Source organism: Perissodus microlepis, chromosome 22 (genome assembly GCF_051167445.1).
Source record: "Perissodus microlepis isolate ML-2025 ecotype Zambia chromosome 22, ASM5116744v1, whole genome shotgun sequence".
Lineage (NCBI taxonomy): Eukaryota > Metazoa > Chordata > Actinopteri > Cichliformes > Cichlidae > Perissodus > Perissodus microlepis.
In genome coordinates, this window is record NC_140481.1 from 95,179 (window position 1) to 107,561 (window position 12,383).

Here is a 12,383-nt window from a genome sequence, read left to right on the forward strand (position 1 = left end):
GATTCCTGTAACAAACAAAACTTTGTATTCCCGTGAAAAGATCTTTTTTTATTGAGTCTGCTTTTGGGTAAAGGCCAACGTATTGACCTTCCTTGGGACAGAAAATAATCTGTGTCTCAGTCTTAACACTCGTCAACAACACACACAAAACAAAAATGAGCATTTAAATTTAAATGACATAAATAACACTGAATATAAACAGTCTGGTTTTCTAATATTGAAATGAAAGAAATTCTATTTTTTAAATTCAATCATTTTGAATTTTTAGCAGCACTGCCAAACTCTGATTCCTTCTTTAATAAACCTGGAGAGTCACTTACCTCTGTGTCAGTACTTACCAAAATATTGCCTCTTGCCCCTCTGACAGATGACCTCGCCTGAGAAAAAAATAAAATAAAATAAAAAATTAAAATGGCTGCAACTGCTGTGCTCCCTAAATTAGTACAAATGGGGGGGGAAAGGAGAGTGGGCATGTTAAATATTACAGTTAGATTTTCTTAAACTTTCACTCTTAGAAAGCATTCTGTTTTAAAGCGAGCACTTCAAAGACATGATGTTTGTGCAGGTCTCCACTCCTTCCTTCTCATGTTATCCAGCCACTGGTTCAGTCTTGCTGCTCCATCATAACCTTTAGTAAAATGAGAGGCTCAGAAGCAACAAGAGTATTGTGTGAAAAGAGATCTTAATAAACAAAGAGTGGCAGACCCCCCGGCTGTGTTGTGTTCTTGCTATTAGCAACTTTATGGTGATTCAGAACATACACCACTTAGTGCACATCAGAACATCAGGACTGATGAGAAAAGAAAATGAACTGGATTTTCTTCAAATTTAAAGAGCACCGTTAGGTTTAGCTCATTTAGCTTTGCTAGTGAGCATACATGTAGCTTACAAATAAGTAAATTGAATTAGGGGAGGGAAGAATCAACTTGAAGGCTGATCTCCAGGAAAAACTAGGAAGCTTGAAAGGGAAACAGCAGTTACTTTGGCTGCTGCCACAGCCGCTCCTTAAATACCTGGTCTTGCTGACACACTTAATTATCAAGCTGGTGCCTACATGAAGGTGAGAATTTCACTCCCAACCACTGAATAGACAAGATTGTATCCACACGACGGCTTTATTGATCCCTTTGCAGAGGTTTGAAATTTCTTAAAATAAATCTCAGAAAATCGGTTTGGTTTCGATGTTTAAATTATTTTTCCACAACAACAAACAGAAGCATCGATGTGAGCATCGGTCCAAACAAAAACAATACAAAGATATTATTAGTAGCTAACATATTGCACTGTGGGCTACTGACTAGATAGCCACTAATTACGCGAGGAAATACAAGAATAACTCTGAATGCAATTTGATTTATTGAATTTGTTTATTGAAAATGACTTGAAGAAAGACGAGAACATTTGTTGTCGTTTAAAGTTTTCTTTATTTTGTGCCAAATTGGTGCCAAATCAATAAATGAGTGGTAGAAGCTACCGTTCACAGATGGAAAATGTAAAACACTCACTTGCCACTCTATTAACAACATGTTGCTTTTTGGTCAATGTGACGGACCAAAAAGCAACAAAGTTATTGTACCCAATTGATCCCTATGAGCGACCGTGGAGAGGAAAAACTCCCTTTTAACAGGAAGAAACCTCTGGCAGAACCAGGCTCAGGGAGGGCGGCCATCTGCCTCGACCGGTTGGTGGATAAGTGAGTGTTTTTTGTGCATATTAAATATTTAATTACTGTGAATGTTATATTAAATATTTAAATGACATATATACTTAACTGAAGCAGACGTGATGTGGGAAATTTCTGAAAATACCACACAGAAATGAGCAGCCTTCAAAGTGGTTTCTTAATTTGAAGGCTGCTCATGTATGCTGTGCGGCTTACCCGTGTCTGTTATTTCTGAAATTTGCCTCTGAGTCTTCTTTCCACCTCCCAGCGGGATTTATCCGAGACGCTTTCTTTCCACATCTTTCTGAAGTTCCTCTGTTCGACCAGGTCTTTTAGGATGGCCTTTCCATGAGCTCTGCAGAGAGAAGCATTTTTAATCAGCACTTTATTTTCTAAGTAAATGCAGAGAATTTATCAAAAGAAAGTCAAAATAGAAATATCAGCCTATAATTGTTAAAAGTTCACACTGACCTGACTTCAGAGGAAGCATCCTGACACAGTTCACTGACTGCCAACAGGAAGCATTTGGTGAAAATCTGTCCTGCAGACAGAACTTTCTCCGCTTCCATGAATTCATTGATGATACGAAGCCCCAGTGCAGCACCAGCTCTCACGAGAACGCTCTTATGTCTGAGGAAGGAAACACAGACAAATCCACTCAGTGTGTTTGATTTTCACCTGATCTGATTGTGATGCTGGGGTCACAGATACTCTTCACAGGTGTGAACTTACTTCAAACCCATAGTCACCAGGCTGTTTAGAAAGCGACTCGGGCTGCAACCGTGAACCAGAGCTGTCAGAGCTTCCTTGGCATGCTGCTGAATGAACACATTGGTATTTGCCCTTGCAAACACCTGGAGTAAACTCCCACAGGTCAATTCAGCTTCTTTGTCCATCCTCTCTTTGAGGTGAACACATAAATATACTACGGTGTCCAGTGCCGCACAGGACACACAAGAGCGATTGTTTTTAATCTAAAGAATCAGAGGAAATTTCAGCAGTTAGAAATCAAACCTGTTACAAAGCTGCATGAGACAGGGCACGCTTGCAAACATGGACAGAAGAGAGTGGCAAAAACACAGATGTAGAGAGAAAAACAGCTGGTATACCTCTTGTGTCACCCCCAAGCAAACTGTACGGAGGTTTAACTCCAACTCCTCTTGGTGATGCTGCGCCAGGGTGCGGATGTATCGTAGCCCCTCTATCTTTTTCTGCCTGTAGGAAGATCAAATAGTTTTAAAACTCATATCCTCACATTAAATTGAAAATAATTAATGATAACAGTAGAAAATCATTTTACCAGTCGTCCTGACTCAGCAGGCTGAGGCTCAGCCGGAGAGTCTCTGAAGGATTCGAGACTGGCTGTAGCTCCTCCCCTAACTTTTTGTCAATTGACTGGCGGTACCCCATGATAAGCCCTTTAAAGTCCACCTCTGGAGGGTGTCTAACAACCGTTCGAGGTTTCCTTTGTTCTGGAGCTGGAGCTGGAGGAGCTGGAGCTGGAGAAGCTGGAGCTGGAGGAGCTGGAGTTCGAGCAGGGGTCAGAGCTACAACCCTTGCTCGAGCCCCAGCTCCTCTTCCAGCTCGTGGAGCTGGAACTCGAGGGGGGGCATGAACTGGAGCTCCAGGAGGAGCTCGAGCAGGGGTCAGAGCTACAACCCTTGCTCGAGCCCCAGCTCCTCTTCCAGCTCGGAGAGCTGGAACTCGAGGGGGGGCAGGAACTGGAGCTCCAGGAGGAGCTCGAGCAGGGGTCAGAGCTACAACCCTTGCTCCAGCCCCAGCTCCTCTTCCAGCTCGTGGAGCTGGAACTCGAGGGGGGGCAGGAACTGGAGCTCCAGGAGGAGCTGGAGCTCGGGAAGGAATTAGCCTCTGACGAGCTGCAATAGTTTGGGGCAGAGAGGCATCCACAATTTTTTTAATTGTTTGATACAATGCCTCAAACATATGTTGGCCTGTCACCAGCCTGACACCACCGGCGACTTCTTTGTCTGCACAGATTAGATCATGAAATATTTATTACTCACATTTCAGTTTGTTTGCAGCTGAAAATGAACAAGACTAAAGTGCACTTTAAAGGGGAGAGCAAACCATGTATGTCTATAAGTGTGTTTATTAAATTAAAGTACAAGTTTTCAATTCAACATAATCAATCTTAATTAACCATTTACCAAAATTTGTATTCAAATAAAACCAAATCACAGGCTGGATAAAAAGTGAAGCTGAAATGTCAAACTTTTGACCTCTATAGATATTTTACCATGGCAACTCCTTAACATTCAATGTGTTTTAGCAATGTGTAAACTCTGGTTGGAGGGTTTATCTCTCACACAACAGCTGATTAAAAGTCTGAAGGGTTTAAATGTCTGACATTCTGACTCTTTACTGCGTGATATAAGAACTGACCTGTTTCTCTGTAGTTTTTTAACCTCACTGGAATCTTACTTCTGTGAGGTGGAGAGGATGATGGAGGACACGGAGCAAATGGTGGAGGAGGAGAGGGTGTCTTAACTAATGGGATAGCCCTGAGATCCTCGGGAGTGCGACTGTCTCGAGGTGTTATTGAACTTCCATCAGAGCTCAATGAAGATGCCAAGCTCAATTCCCGCTGCGGCCGCACCTCCTCAAAAATTTCACCAAGTGGATGCAGGCTGTCCCTGGGTGTTTCTCTAAAGGCTGTCACGTTTCCAACAGCCACCCTGGATTCCAAGTGACCATTGAAAATCCGGTCACGGATCCGATTTTGTAAGTCCTCTACAGGTCGAAGAATGTCATCAATTCGGGAAAGAATGTCTGTCCTTCTCTCCATGTTTTCTATATCCTCTGTATATCTCTAGACAATCAGATTAAAGGAAAAAAAGCTGAGTTGACTTGAAATGTTTAAAAATTATTTTACAAAAATAGATTCACAATTTTACTGTGATAAACTAAACGACATTACACCATCACGAATCTAATCCTAGAAGGTTTGTTTTTTAAATGACCAAAGTATTTTAACTTTATGCCATAACAACAGAAAGCATGAAAACAGAAAAAGTGATGAGCTGTCTTCATATCTCAGTTATTGTTACAACAGTCTTTTTCTGTTTTTACTTTTTAGCATCTACGTTTTCTCTTCAGGATTTTGAGATGTGAAAAGTATGTTTAGAGAAGTAAAAAGAAGCTTGTACTTACATTAATTTCTATAAAGCGATGATTTTCGTTGCGCTATCCTGTAAAGTAATAATTTTTTCCTGTTTAAGCAAACAAAAGTGCAGTTAATGCAGCGAAAGCTGTATTCTCCCAAAGTAACGTCTCAAAAGCGAACGCGTGTACCAGTGGTAGGGTGTTTGTGACCTTACACAGAATGTCACGTGCAATGTCTTGCCGTTGTAAAGCTGCATCCATGGTAACAAAACAGCCAGGGCGGGGGAGATTCCAAGATGGCTGCCGAGTAGAAGCCTCTCCGCTGAACAAAATAAATCTTAAACTGGTTTTAAAAAAAGAAACCTGTTCTCCATTTTTAAACCGATCTTGTGTTAGAAGAAACTGAGATATATAAATGTCGAATCGTAAGAGAATGAGAATGTAGCAGGCCAGAGCAAGTTTACTGAAGTTTCATCAGGTAATATTTTTATATTCAATTCAATTCAATTTCATTTAAATCGCATCAAAAGTCGCCTCAAGGCGCTTTATATTGTACATTAGATACAGAGAAAACCCAACAATCATATGACCCCCTATGAGCAAGCGCTTTTGCGACAATGGGAAGGAAAAACTCCCTTTTAACAGGAAGAAACCTCGGCAGAACCAGGCTCAGGGAGGGGCGGCCATCTGCTGCAACATGGCCTGTTATGAGTAAGCTAGCACCTTGAATCCGGCGACGCTCAATGCATTGTGAGTTTCCAAGTCCCCAGCTGCGAAAAAGTCTCTCTATGAAATGGAGAGTAGCTCCTCACAGCAAGACTGTTTTTTTATATGGAGTCACTGAGGAAGCCAATGGAAATATAAAGGGGAAAGTGGTGGAGCTGTGTCGGAAAATTCCAGCGGATGGTCAGGCTGCTGCTGCTGTGGACAAGAACTCACCCGAAACTGTTAGCGGCCAACCCAGGATCCAGGTAGTAAAACTTGAGTTAACAAGCATCCCTCACTTATACTTTTGAGATTTGCTATTTAAAATATATTTTTGTTATTTCCTAGAAATGTTCAAAGTGTTAATGTGTATTTGAGCTCAGCGAGAGCATCTAAGCATCCATTGTTGATGTTCTGGAGGAGGACAGACATTTGTTCAGAACTCTTAAATATGTGGAATAAGCAAGCTCCGTAAGCAATTACTTAGGTGTTCCTCCACCGCAAAAGAAGCGTGTATTCACTGAATTTCCGGGAATACTTTTATTTTGACAGCGAATGCACACCTGCGGACCACTTATGTGCAGCCCTGACAATAAATCGTGTATGTTACTGTGTAAAAACGAATTCTTGATCCATCAGAAGTGTAAGTTGGTCAGCCAGAGTTACTAAGAATGAAAGTTTCATAGCAGATTCCACAGGAACTGCTTGGGGTCATTTTTGACCCCACTTGTGGAAGAGTGGGGTAGTGATACAAAAACTGCATTTTACACTAAGTTGTTAAAGCATCTCTTTTTCTGTTATTTTGTTAAATGCCAGGGGTTTAAGAAATATTAATATTTATATTAGACTATATTAGACTTTATTCCTATTTCAAAAGCAGCTAAATACTACATTTAGTTTTTGTCAAGAATCTCACTCTATAGCTGTGGTTCTGTTTATATGTGGTACTGCCTGTAGGGCTGGGTATCGTCACTGATTTCTAGAATCGATTCGATCCACGATTCGATTCGTTTCGATTCAATTTTGAATCATTTCGAAATATTATTATATGAACCATAATATATATAAAATTATGATAATTCACCTTGTATATGTACTGTCAAAAGAACCCTCTAAGCCTTGTGAATGAATTATATAAATTTCAAAATTAAGAACAGATACTAAAGCAGTTACAATAATGTAATTTTTAATTAACATTAGTATATATTTATTTTCATACATACATTTCAAGTGGATCAGGGATCCAGTGCAAATAGAACATATCTTTTGTAAACATCAGTAAAACCTCAGAGAAATAGTTTTGCTGTTAGTGTCTCACACAGCTTTTCTGAAATCCACTATTGTGTTTTGGAGACACACAGGATAACACAGCGTGTACAAGTGAACTGACAGAAACTAACCGATCAGAAAATGAAAAACTGCCTTTTAAAATACTTCAAAAAATGAAAACATACTGAACGGTATTGTAAAACCTCTGTGAAACTCATGCAATTTAGCCTTATTTATAACTACCCTCTCACTTCTTTGAGACTGTAAGGTTTTTCTGCAAGAAGAGAAGCTGGTCTACATGTTGTGGAGTCAGGTAGCTCCTTTGTGCGGTAACAGTGTCACCAGCAGTTGAAAACACTCGTTCAGAAGGAACACTGGTCCCAGGTATGGAAAGATACTGCTTTGCTTGTAGAGCCAAAAGAGGATACTCCCTTTCACGGTCCCTCCACCAGATCAAAGGATCCTCAGAAAGTGCAACAGGCTCAACGTCCCTGTATCGATTCACTTCTTCCTTTGCCTTCTGAGTTGGTGTTTTCTGTGGTGCTGATGTTTTTGTTGAGTAGGCTGGCCCAAGGAGAAAAATTAATGCAGAGTCCTTTGACCTCTTAATTGGAGGGGCATAATCCACTTCATCAACACCACCAAGAGAGATGTCAGGGACAGTTTCCTCAGATGTGTCACCATCAGACTGTCGCTGTAGAAAAATGAAAACTTAATTAATAAAGAAATTACTATTTATATTCTAACTCGAGTAGTGCAAAAAAACCAATAATTTTTTGTTTTTGTTTCTGTAACTCACAATAGCTGTGTCCACGTTCTCCAAACCTGCTGCTCCCAACACCAACTGAGAGAATGTGTTGTTACAGGTCTCTTTGGACAAGAATGGCAGGGCCTTAAAGCGAGGATCTAATGCTGATGCAATGTACAGCTTGTCCTTTAGGGCCACATATCTTGAAAAGAGATTTTGCACATTTAACTCAGTTTATTATGTTAGATATACATGTGCATGGTTACATACACTCATGCAAGATCAGAAACATTAATATACGACTTTGTTTCCATAATTTATATATAAACATCTATAGATAGATAGATATAAAATCAAAAGGCCTATTACTAGACAAGAGGGCTTAACTAACATTTTTATAATATATATATTTTTTCACTATAGTAAGAATTTTCATGTAATACATGCATCCATACAGTTACACTCATTCATGGCATATACACACAATTCATAAACATACCTTGACTTCAAGTTGTCGTATACAGCAGTCTTGAGGTCTTTAATCAGTGAGGAGTCGTGAGAGACACTGATCATCTTCTCCAGCAGCTGTGCATGCAGAGGTGCAATGATGGAAAGGGTCGGGGACTTTTCTTCAGACATAACCAGTGTGGCTGCTTTCAGCGGCTTCAAAGCTTTCACTATATCTTCTCCATCAGTTATGTCAGCCTCTGTAAGACTACAGAGATTACTGTCACTTCTCCTCACTTCAGGTGAGAGTAGAGCTGCAGAGATTGCTGGTTGTTGCTCTAGGAAGTGTTCCAGCATGTCCAACGTGCTGTTCCATCTGGTCACCCCATCAGTCACCAGCTTATGGGCAGGTAGATTCAGTATCTTTTGCTTCTCTTTAAGCTTGCCACTTGCAACAGTGCTGCGATGAAAAAAGGATGCTATGGGTCTCACTCAGCCAAGCAGCTGAGCAACAGCTGGAACTTTCAGTCCTGCTTGTGAAGCTAAATTGAGTGTGTGGGCAAAACAACCAATGTGCAACCAGCCCGTTATTTCCACAGCTCGCACCATATTTGCAGCATTGTCAGTTACGATGACTGGATTTTTGTTTGTAAGCTCCCATTCTTCGATTGCTTTGAACATAATTTCAGATAAATTAACTGCTGTGTGGCTTGCTTCAGTGGTTCTTGTCTGTAAGACATGAGACACGAGTCTCCACTCCTGGTCGATATGGTGTGAGGTGATAGTCAGGTAGTTATCTGTTGCTCTGGATGTCCAGCTGTCACAGGTTATAGCGACTCTCTCTGCTGACTTGAGTGAGGCTGTAACATCGTATTTCACTTTTTCATACATGTTTGGGATTACCACTTCACTCAAATGTTTGCGTGTTGGTAAAACATAGCGTGGTTCTAGCGTATTAGTGAGGTTTTGGAAGCCATCATTTTCAACAACGCTGTACGGACGTATATCTTTACATATGAAAGTTGCGACAGACTGGGTTATTTTTTGGGCACGTGGAGAAGTGGATGCCAACTTCACTGCAAATGCCTTTTCGAGTGAGCGTTGCTTGGTGTCGGCCGTTTTTGCTAGCGGGATATCTGGATGATGCCTCGTTAAATGATTTCTGAGATTTGTGGTATTTCCACAGTGCTTTACCTCCATTTTGCACATCTTACATACGGCTTTGCTTTTGTCCGGCTCTTCACTGTCTTCACAGTTCTTAAATCCAAAGTGTTGCCAGACATCTGCCTTTAGGCTTGGTGGCACATTCCCGGGAGTAGCCATGATGGTTCATGCGTCCAGGTCACTTAACTCTGGCGTGACTTCCTCATGTTAACCGCTTGCAAGTTTCATACGCGGCAAACTACATATGTATATAAAAGAATTGATTTCAGGATTTAATGAATCGATATCGTTTTATTCCAGTTAGAATCTATTTTAATGGATGAATCGATTTTTTAAACCCACCCCTAACTGCGTGCTTTATATCTTGTTGAGAGCGCACAGAGTGATCTCACAGCGACTGCATACTTTGCAGGGCCCCGACTGATGTATGTAAAGGCCACAGGCGGTGTGGGCTGTGAACGCTGAACAAATAGTATGGCATCAAAAGAGGCAGGGCAGCAGGCACTTTACATCTTCATGTTTCCCTCTCACCACATATCCAAACCAATATCATGACCAGCACGGCTGTGGCTCCAGCAAACGTCAGCTGATACTAGAAAGTAATGTTAAATTATTCTAACAACAGCTTATCAAGCTTAAATGTGCTGCTGTTGTTTATCCGCTGGTCTCCTCTTTCTGGTGCAAAGTGGGCAATGAACAAACAACAGAGACGGACTTGCGACAGAAAAGCCGATCGGCTGATCATGATTGAAGTAGCAACAGGAGAGAGATGGGGAGAGAATGATAGAAGAAGAGGCAGCTGTGCAGCATAAAGACACAGCATAACTCCAGCTTTGTGTCGATTTTCATTCAACTTGAAGTATGGGACAAATCGCGTTCCTTTTCACTTCAATATGGAACTTTAAAGTTTGACCTCCTCGGCTGTAATTGGCCAGCACAGAGTCGATCATGACCAATTGGCCAATCCACCACCTTTCATTGTTTATACGGTTACAATAATAATAATAATAATATAAGCATCTGCCCAAATGAAAAATCACCATCAGTAGCCGATGGCCAGTCCAGCTGTGGCTCCAGGAGAGAATGTTTCAGGCTCTCTGAAACACATGAAATGGCTTCATGTGGAGGGTTAGTGTTCTTAGTGAATCGATCTGAAAATATGAGTAATACTCACATCAGCAGTGCCAGGGTATTCATAAAGTGGTGTTAGAGTTACAAAATATTTCCTCAAATCTTTTGTAAAATTGTTGCTCTCACACAGTGGCCTCACCATCTTTTCTCTCTTCCCTTCAGGACTCTCCTCTGCTCCTGTTGAAGAGCTTACCAATGGGCTGCTATTCCAACATTTAGTTTTGGGTCTACTTATGAACACATCTTCCCGTCAGTTGTATTCATATGATCTCCGTGATATCAGTTTTCTGTCACTTTTTTCTGTAAATGTGTGATAAGATATCTTTCCTGCTGTTAGACAACATGTTATGTTTGATCTCACTTGTGTGTTTGTCATGGCAGTAAGAGTGTAGAGTATAGTGAGAAGACCATGGAGGCTCTGAAGGCTGATCTTGGAGGAACAGAGATCCTGGAGCCCCTCAAAAATACTTACGGTCAGCCCTGCATTCCCACTCAGCCTAAACAGGTAACTCACACACACACACACACACACACACACACACACACACACACACACACTTTAATGATGCCATTCTTTATTATATCTTTTTAATCATTCATTATTCCAACATGTAAGTTAACTATGAACCAAGCCCCGTATCACTTGTAACATATCTTATATAATCTGTTAATTATATACAAGTTGATCTGTTGAGTGGCTCCTACTGTTCCTCTCAGTCTTGCTTCTCTTATGTCGTTTTACTAAAACAGTTTACTGACAGCATACTTGTATACCTGTCAGAGAGTTGTGTTTCAGCTTGTGTAGATGTGTGTAAACTCTCCTCTCTGGCTGTTTGTCTTTACTGATGAAGAGGTGGGGAACACCAAAGAAGTGATCGATCTGGTGAAGAAGATCTCTCACATGAAAAACAAGAAAAAGATGATGACATGTGCTGCGTACCAAACCTGTGTGTCTTAAAAACAGCTGTTGTATTGCAGGTGTTTCTCTTTTGGGATTGGGGAAGGGGCCAGCTCTGCTCTCATCAATGGGATGGCCAAGGAAGGAGGAGGTCACGCTCAGTTCATCACAGGGACTGACAGGAACCAAAAGTAAGACAATGACTCATAACAATTACAGTAATGTTTGTTTTATTATTTATTTTCCATTGAAGAGATGAAATTGGTTTAACACTGTAATTCTGTGTCAGAGCTCAGAGGCAGCAGAGGGCTGTGTGACGCTGAAGTACAGCCTGGCAGGTCATCCCTCTGAGAACCAGCCGCACTTCAGTCTCAGACCTGCAGAGAACTCTGGGTAAATGAGCGGTTTATCCACTGGAACAATTAGATATTACCTCGTGTTGCTTGTATGTATGATCTAAAACATTGTCATTGTGACCATATCAGCATACTGATATCTGCACTGAGCTCATAGCATCACACTCCTTAAGTATTTGATGTCTTTTTGAAAGATGATGGTGTTTATGTCTGATTTCCATCCTATGAAAAAATTGTTATTATCTCCTCTAGACCAGGGCTCTAGAGTGCGACCAATTTGGTCGCAAATGCGACCAAATTTTTCAGTGGTGCGACTAAAAAAAAAATTACAGCCCCTGGGAACCATCCTCAGAAGGCATGGATTATCCTTCCACTGCTATGCTGACGACTGTCAGATTTATCTGCCTCTGAAGCAGAAAGATGACTTCTCTATTAAGCCACTTCTAGCATCTCTAGAAGACATTAAATCTTGGATGTCCCTAAACTTTCTAAGTTGTAATTCATGCAAAACTGAGGTGATTCTGTTTGGTCCTAGTGGACCATGTGAACCCTCCGCTATTGATTTGGGACCCCTGGCAGAGTATTTTAAACCTGTTGTTACAAACCTGGGTTTAAAGATTGACAGTGATTTTAAATTAGACAGTCAAATTAGGGCTACTGTCAAGTCCAGTTTTTATTATTTAAGGCGCTTGGCAAAGATAAGACCTATTTTATCTCAGCCGCATTTTGAAACAGTAACCCATGCTTTTATTCCATCTCATTTGGATTACTGTAATGTGCTGTATTGTGGAGTTAGTCGGTGTCTTCTCTCTCGTCTGCAGCTGGTCCAAAATGCTGCTGCACGACTTTTAACCAGAACTCGTAAAAGAGAGCGCATAA

The 12,383-nt window shown here is 41.0% G+C and overlaps 2 protein-coding genes and 1 long non-coding RNA gene across 4 annotated transcripts; 1 reads left to right on the plus strand and 2 right to left on the minus strand.

Moving 5' to 3' along the window:
• Positions 1-879: 879 nt before the first annotated feature.
• LOC146362315 (uncharacterized) lies at positions 880-4,948 on the minus strand. Of its 2 annotated transcripts, XM_084918640.1 has the most exons (7): positions 4,835-4,948; positions 4,067-4,493; positions 2,964-3,651; positions 2,773-2,878; positions 2,135-2,637; positions 1,880-2,018; positions 880-1,798 (listed from the first exon to the last, which is right to left on the minus strand). In XM_084918640.1, exons 2-5 carry the CDS (start codon positions 4,467-4,469, stop codon positions 2,392-2,394), a joined length of 1,443 nt encoding a protein of 480 aa, XP_084774766.1. In that variant the 5' UTR covers positions 4,470-4,493; positions 4,835-4,948; the 3' UTR covers positions 880-1,798; positions 1,880-2,018; positions 2,135-2,391. The 2 variants fall into 2 exon arrangements, with proteins under 2 accessions (XP_084774766.1, XP_084774765.1); XM_084918639.1 differs by having other exon boundaries at positions 880-2,018.
• Positions 4,949-5,663: 715 nt separating this feature from the next.
• LOC146362316 (uncharacterized) lies at positions 5,664-11,595 on the plus strand. Its single transcript, XR_014799167.1, has 5 exons — positions 5,664-5,757; positions 10,413-10,499; positions 10,632-10,755; positions 11,229-11,339; positions 11,438-11,595. It is a non-coding gene; the product is annotated as an uncharacterized LOC146362316 (long non-coding RNA).
• On the minus strand, positions 6,533-8,433 carry LOC146362317 (E3 SUMO-protein ligase ZBED1-like). Its single transcript, XM_084918645.1, has 3 exons — positions 8,008-8,433; positions 7,560-7,710; positions 6,533-7,454 (listed from the first exon to the last, which is right to left on the minus strand). The coding sequence occupies exons 1-3, from the start codon at positions 8,310-8,312 to the stop codon at positions 7,008-7,010; spliced, it is 903 nt and encodes a 300-aa protein (XP_084774771.1). The 5' UTR covers positions 8,313-8,433; the 3' UTR covers positions 6,533-7,007.
• Positions 11,596-12,383: the final 788 nt, after the last annotated feature.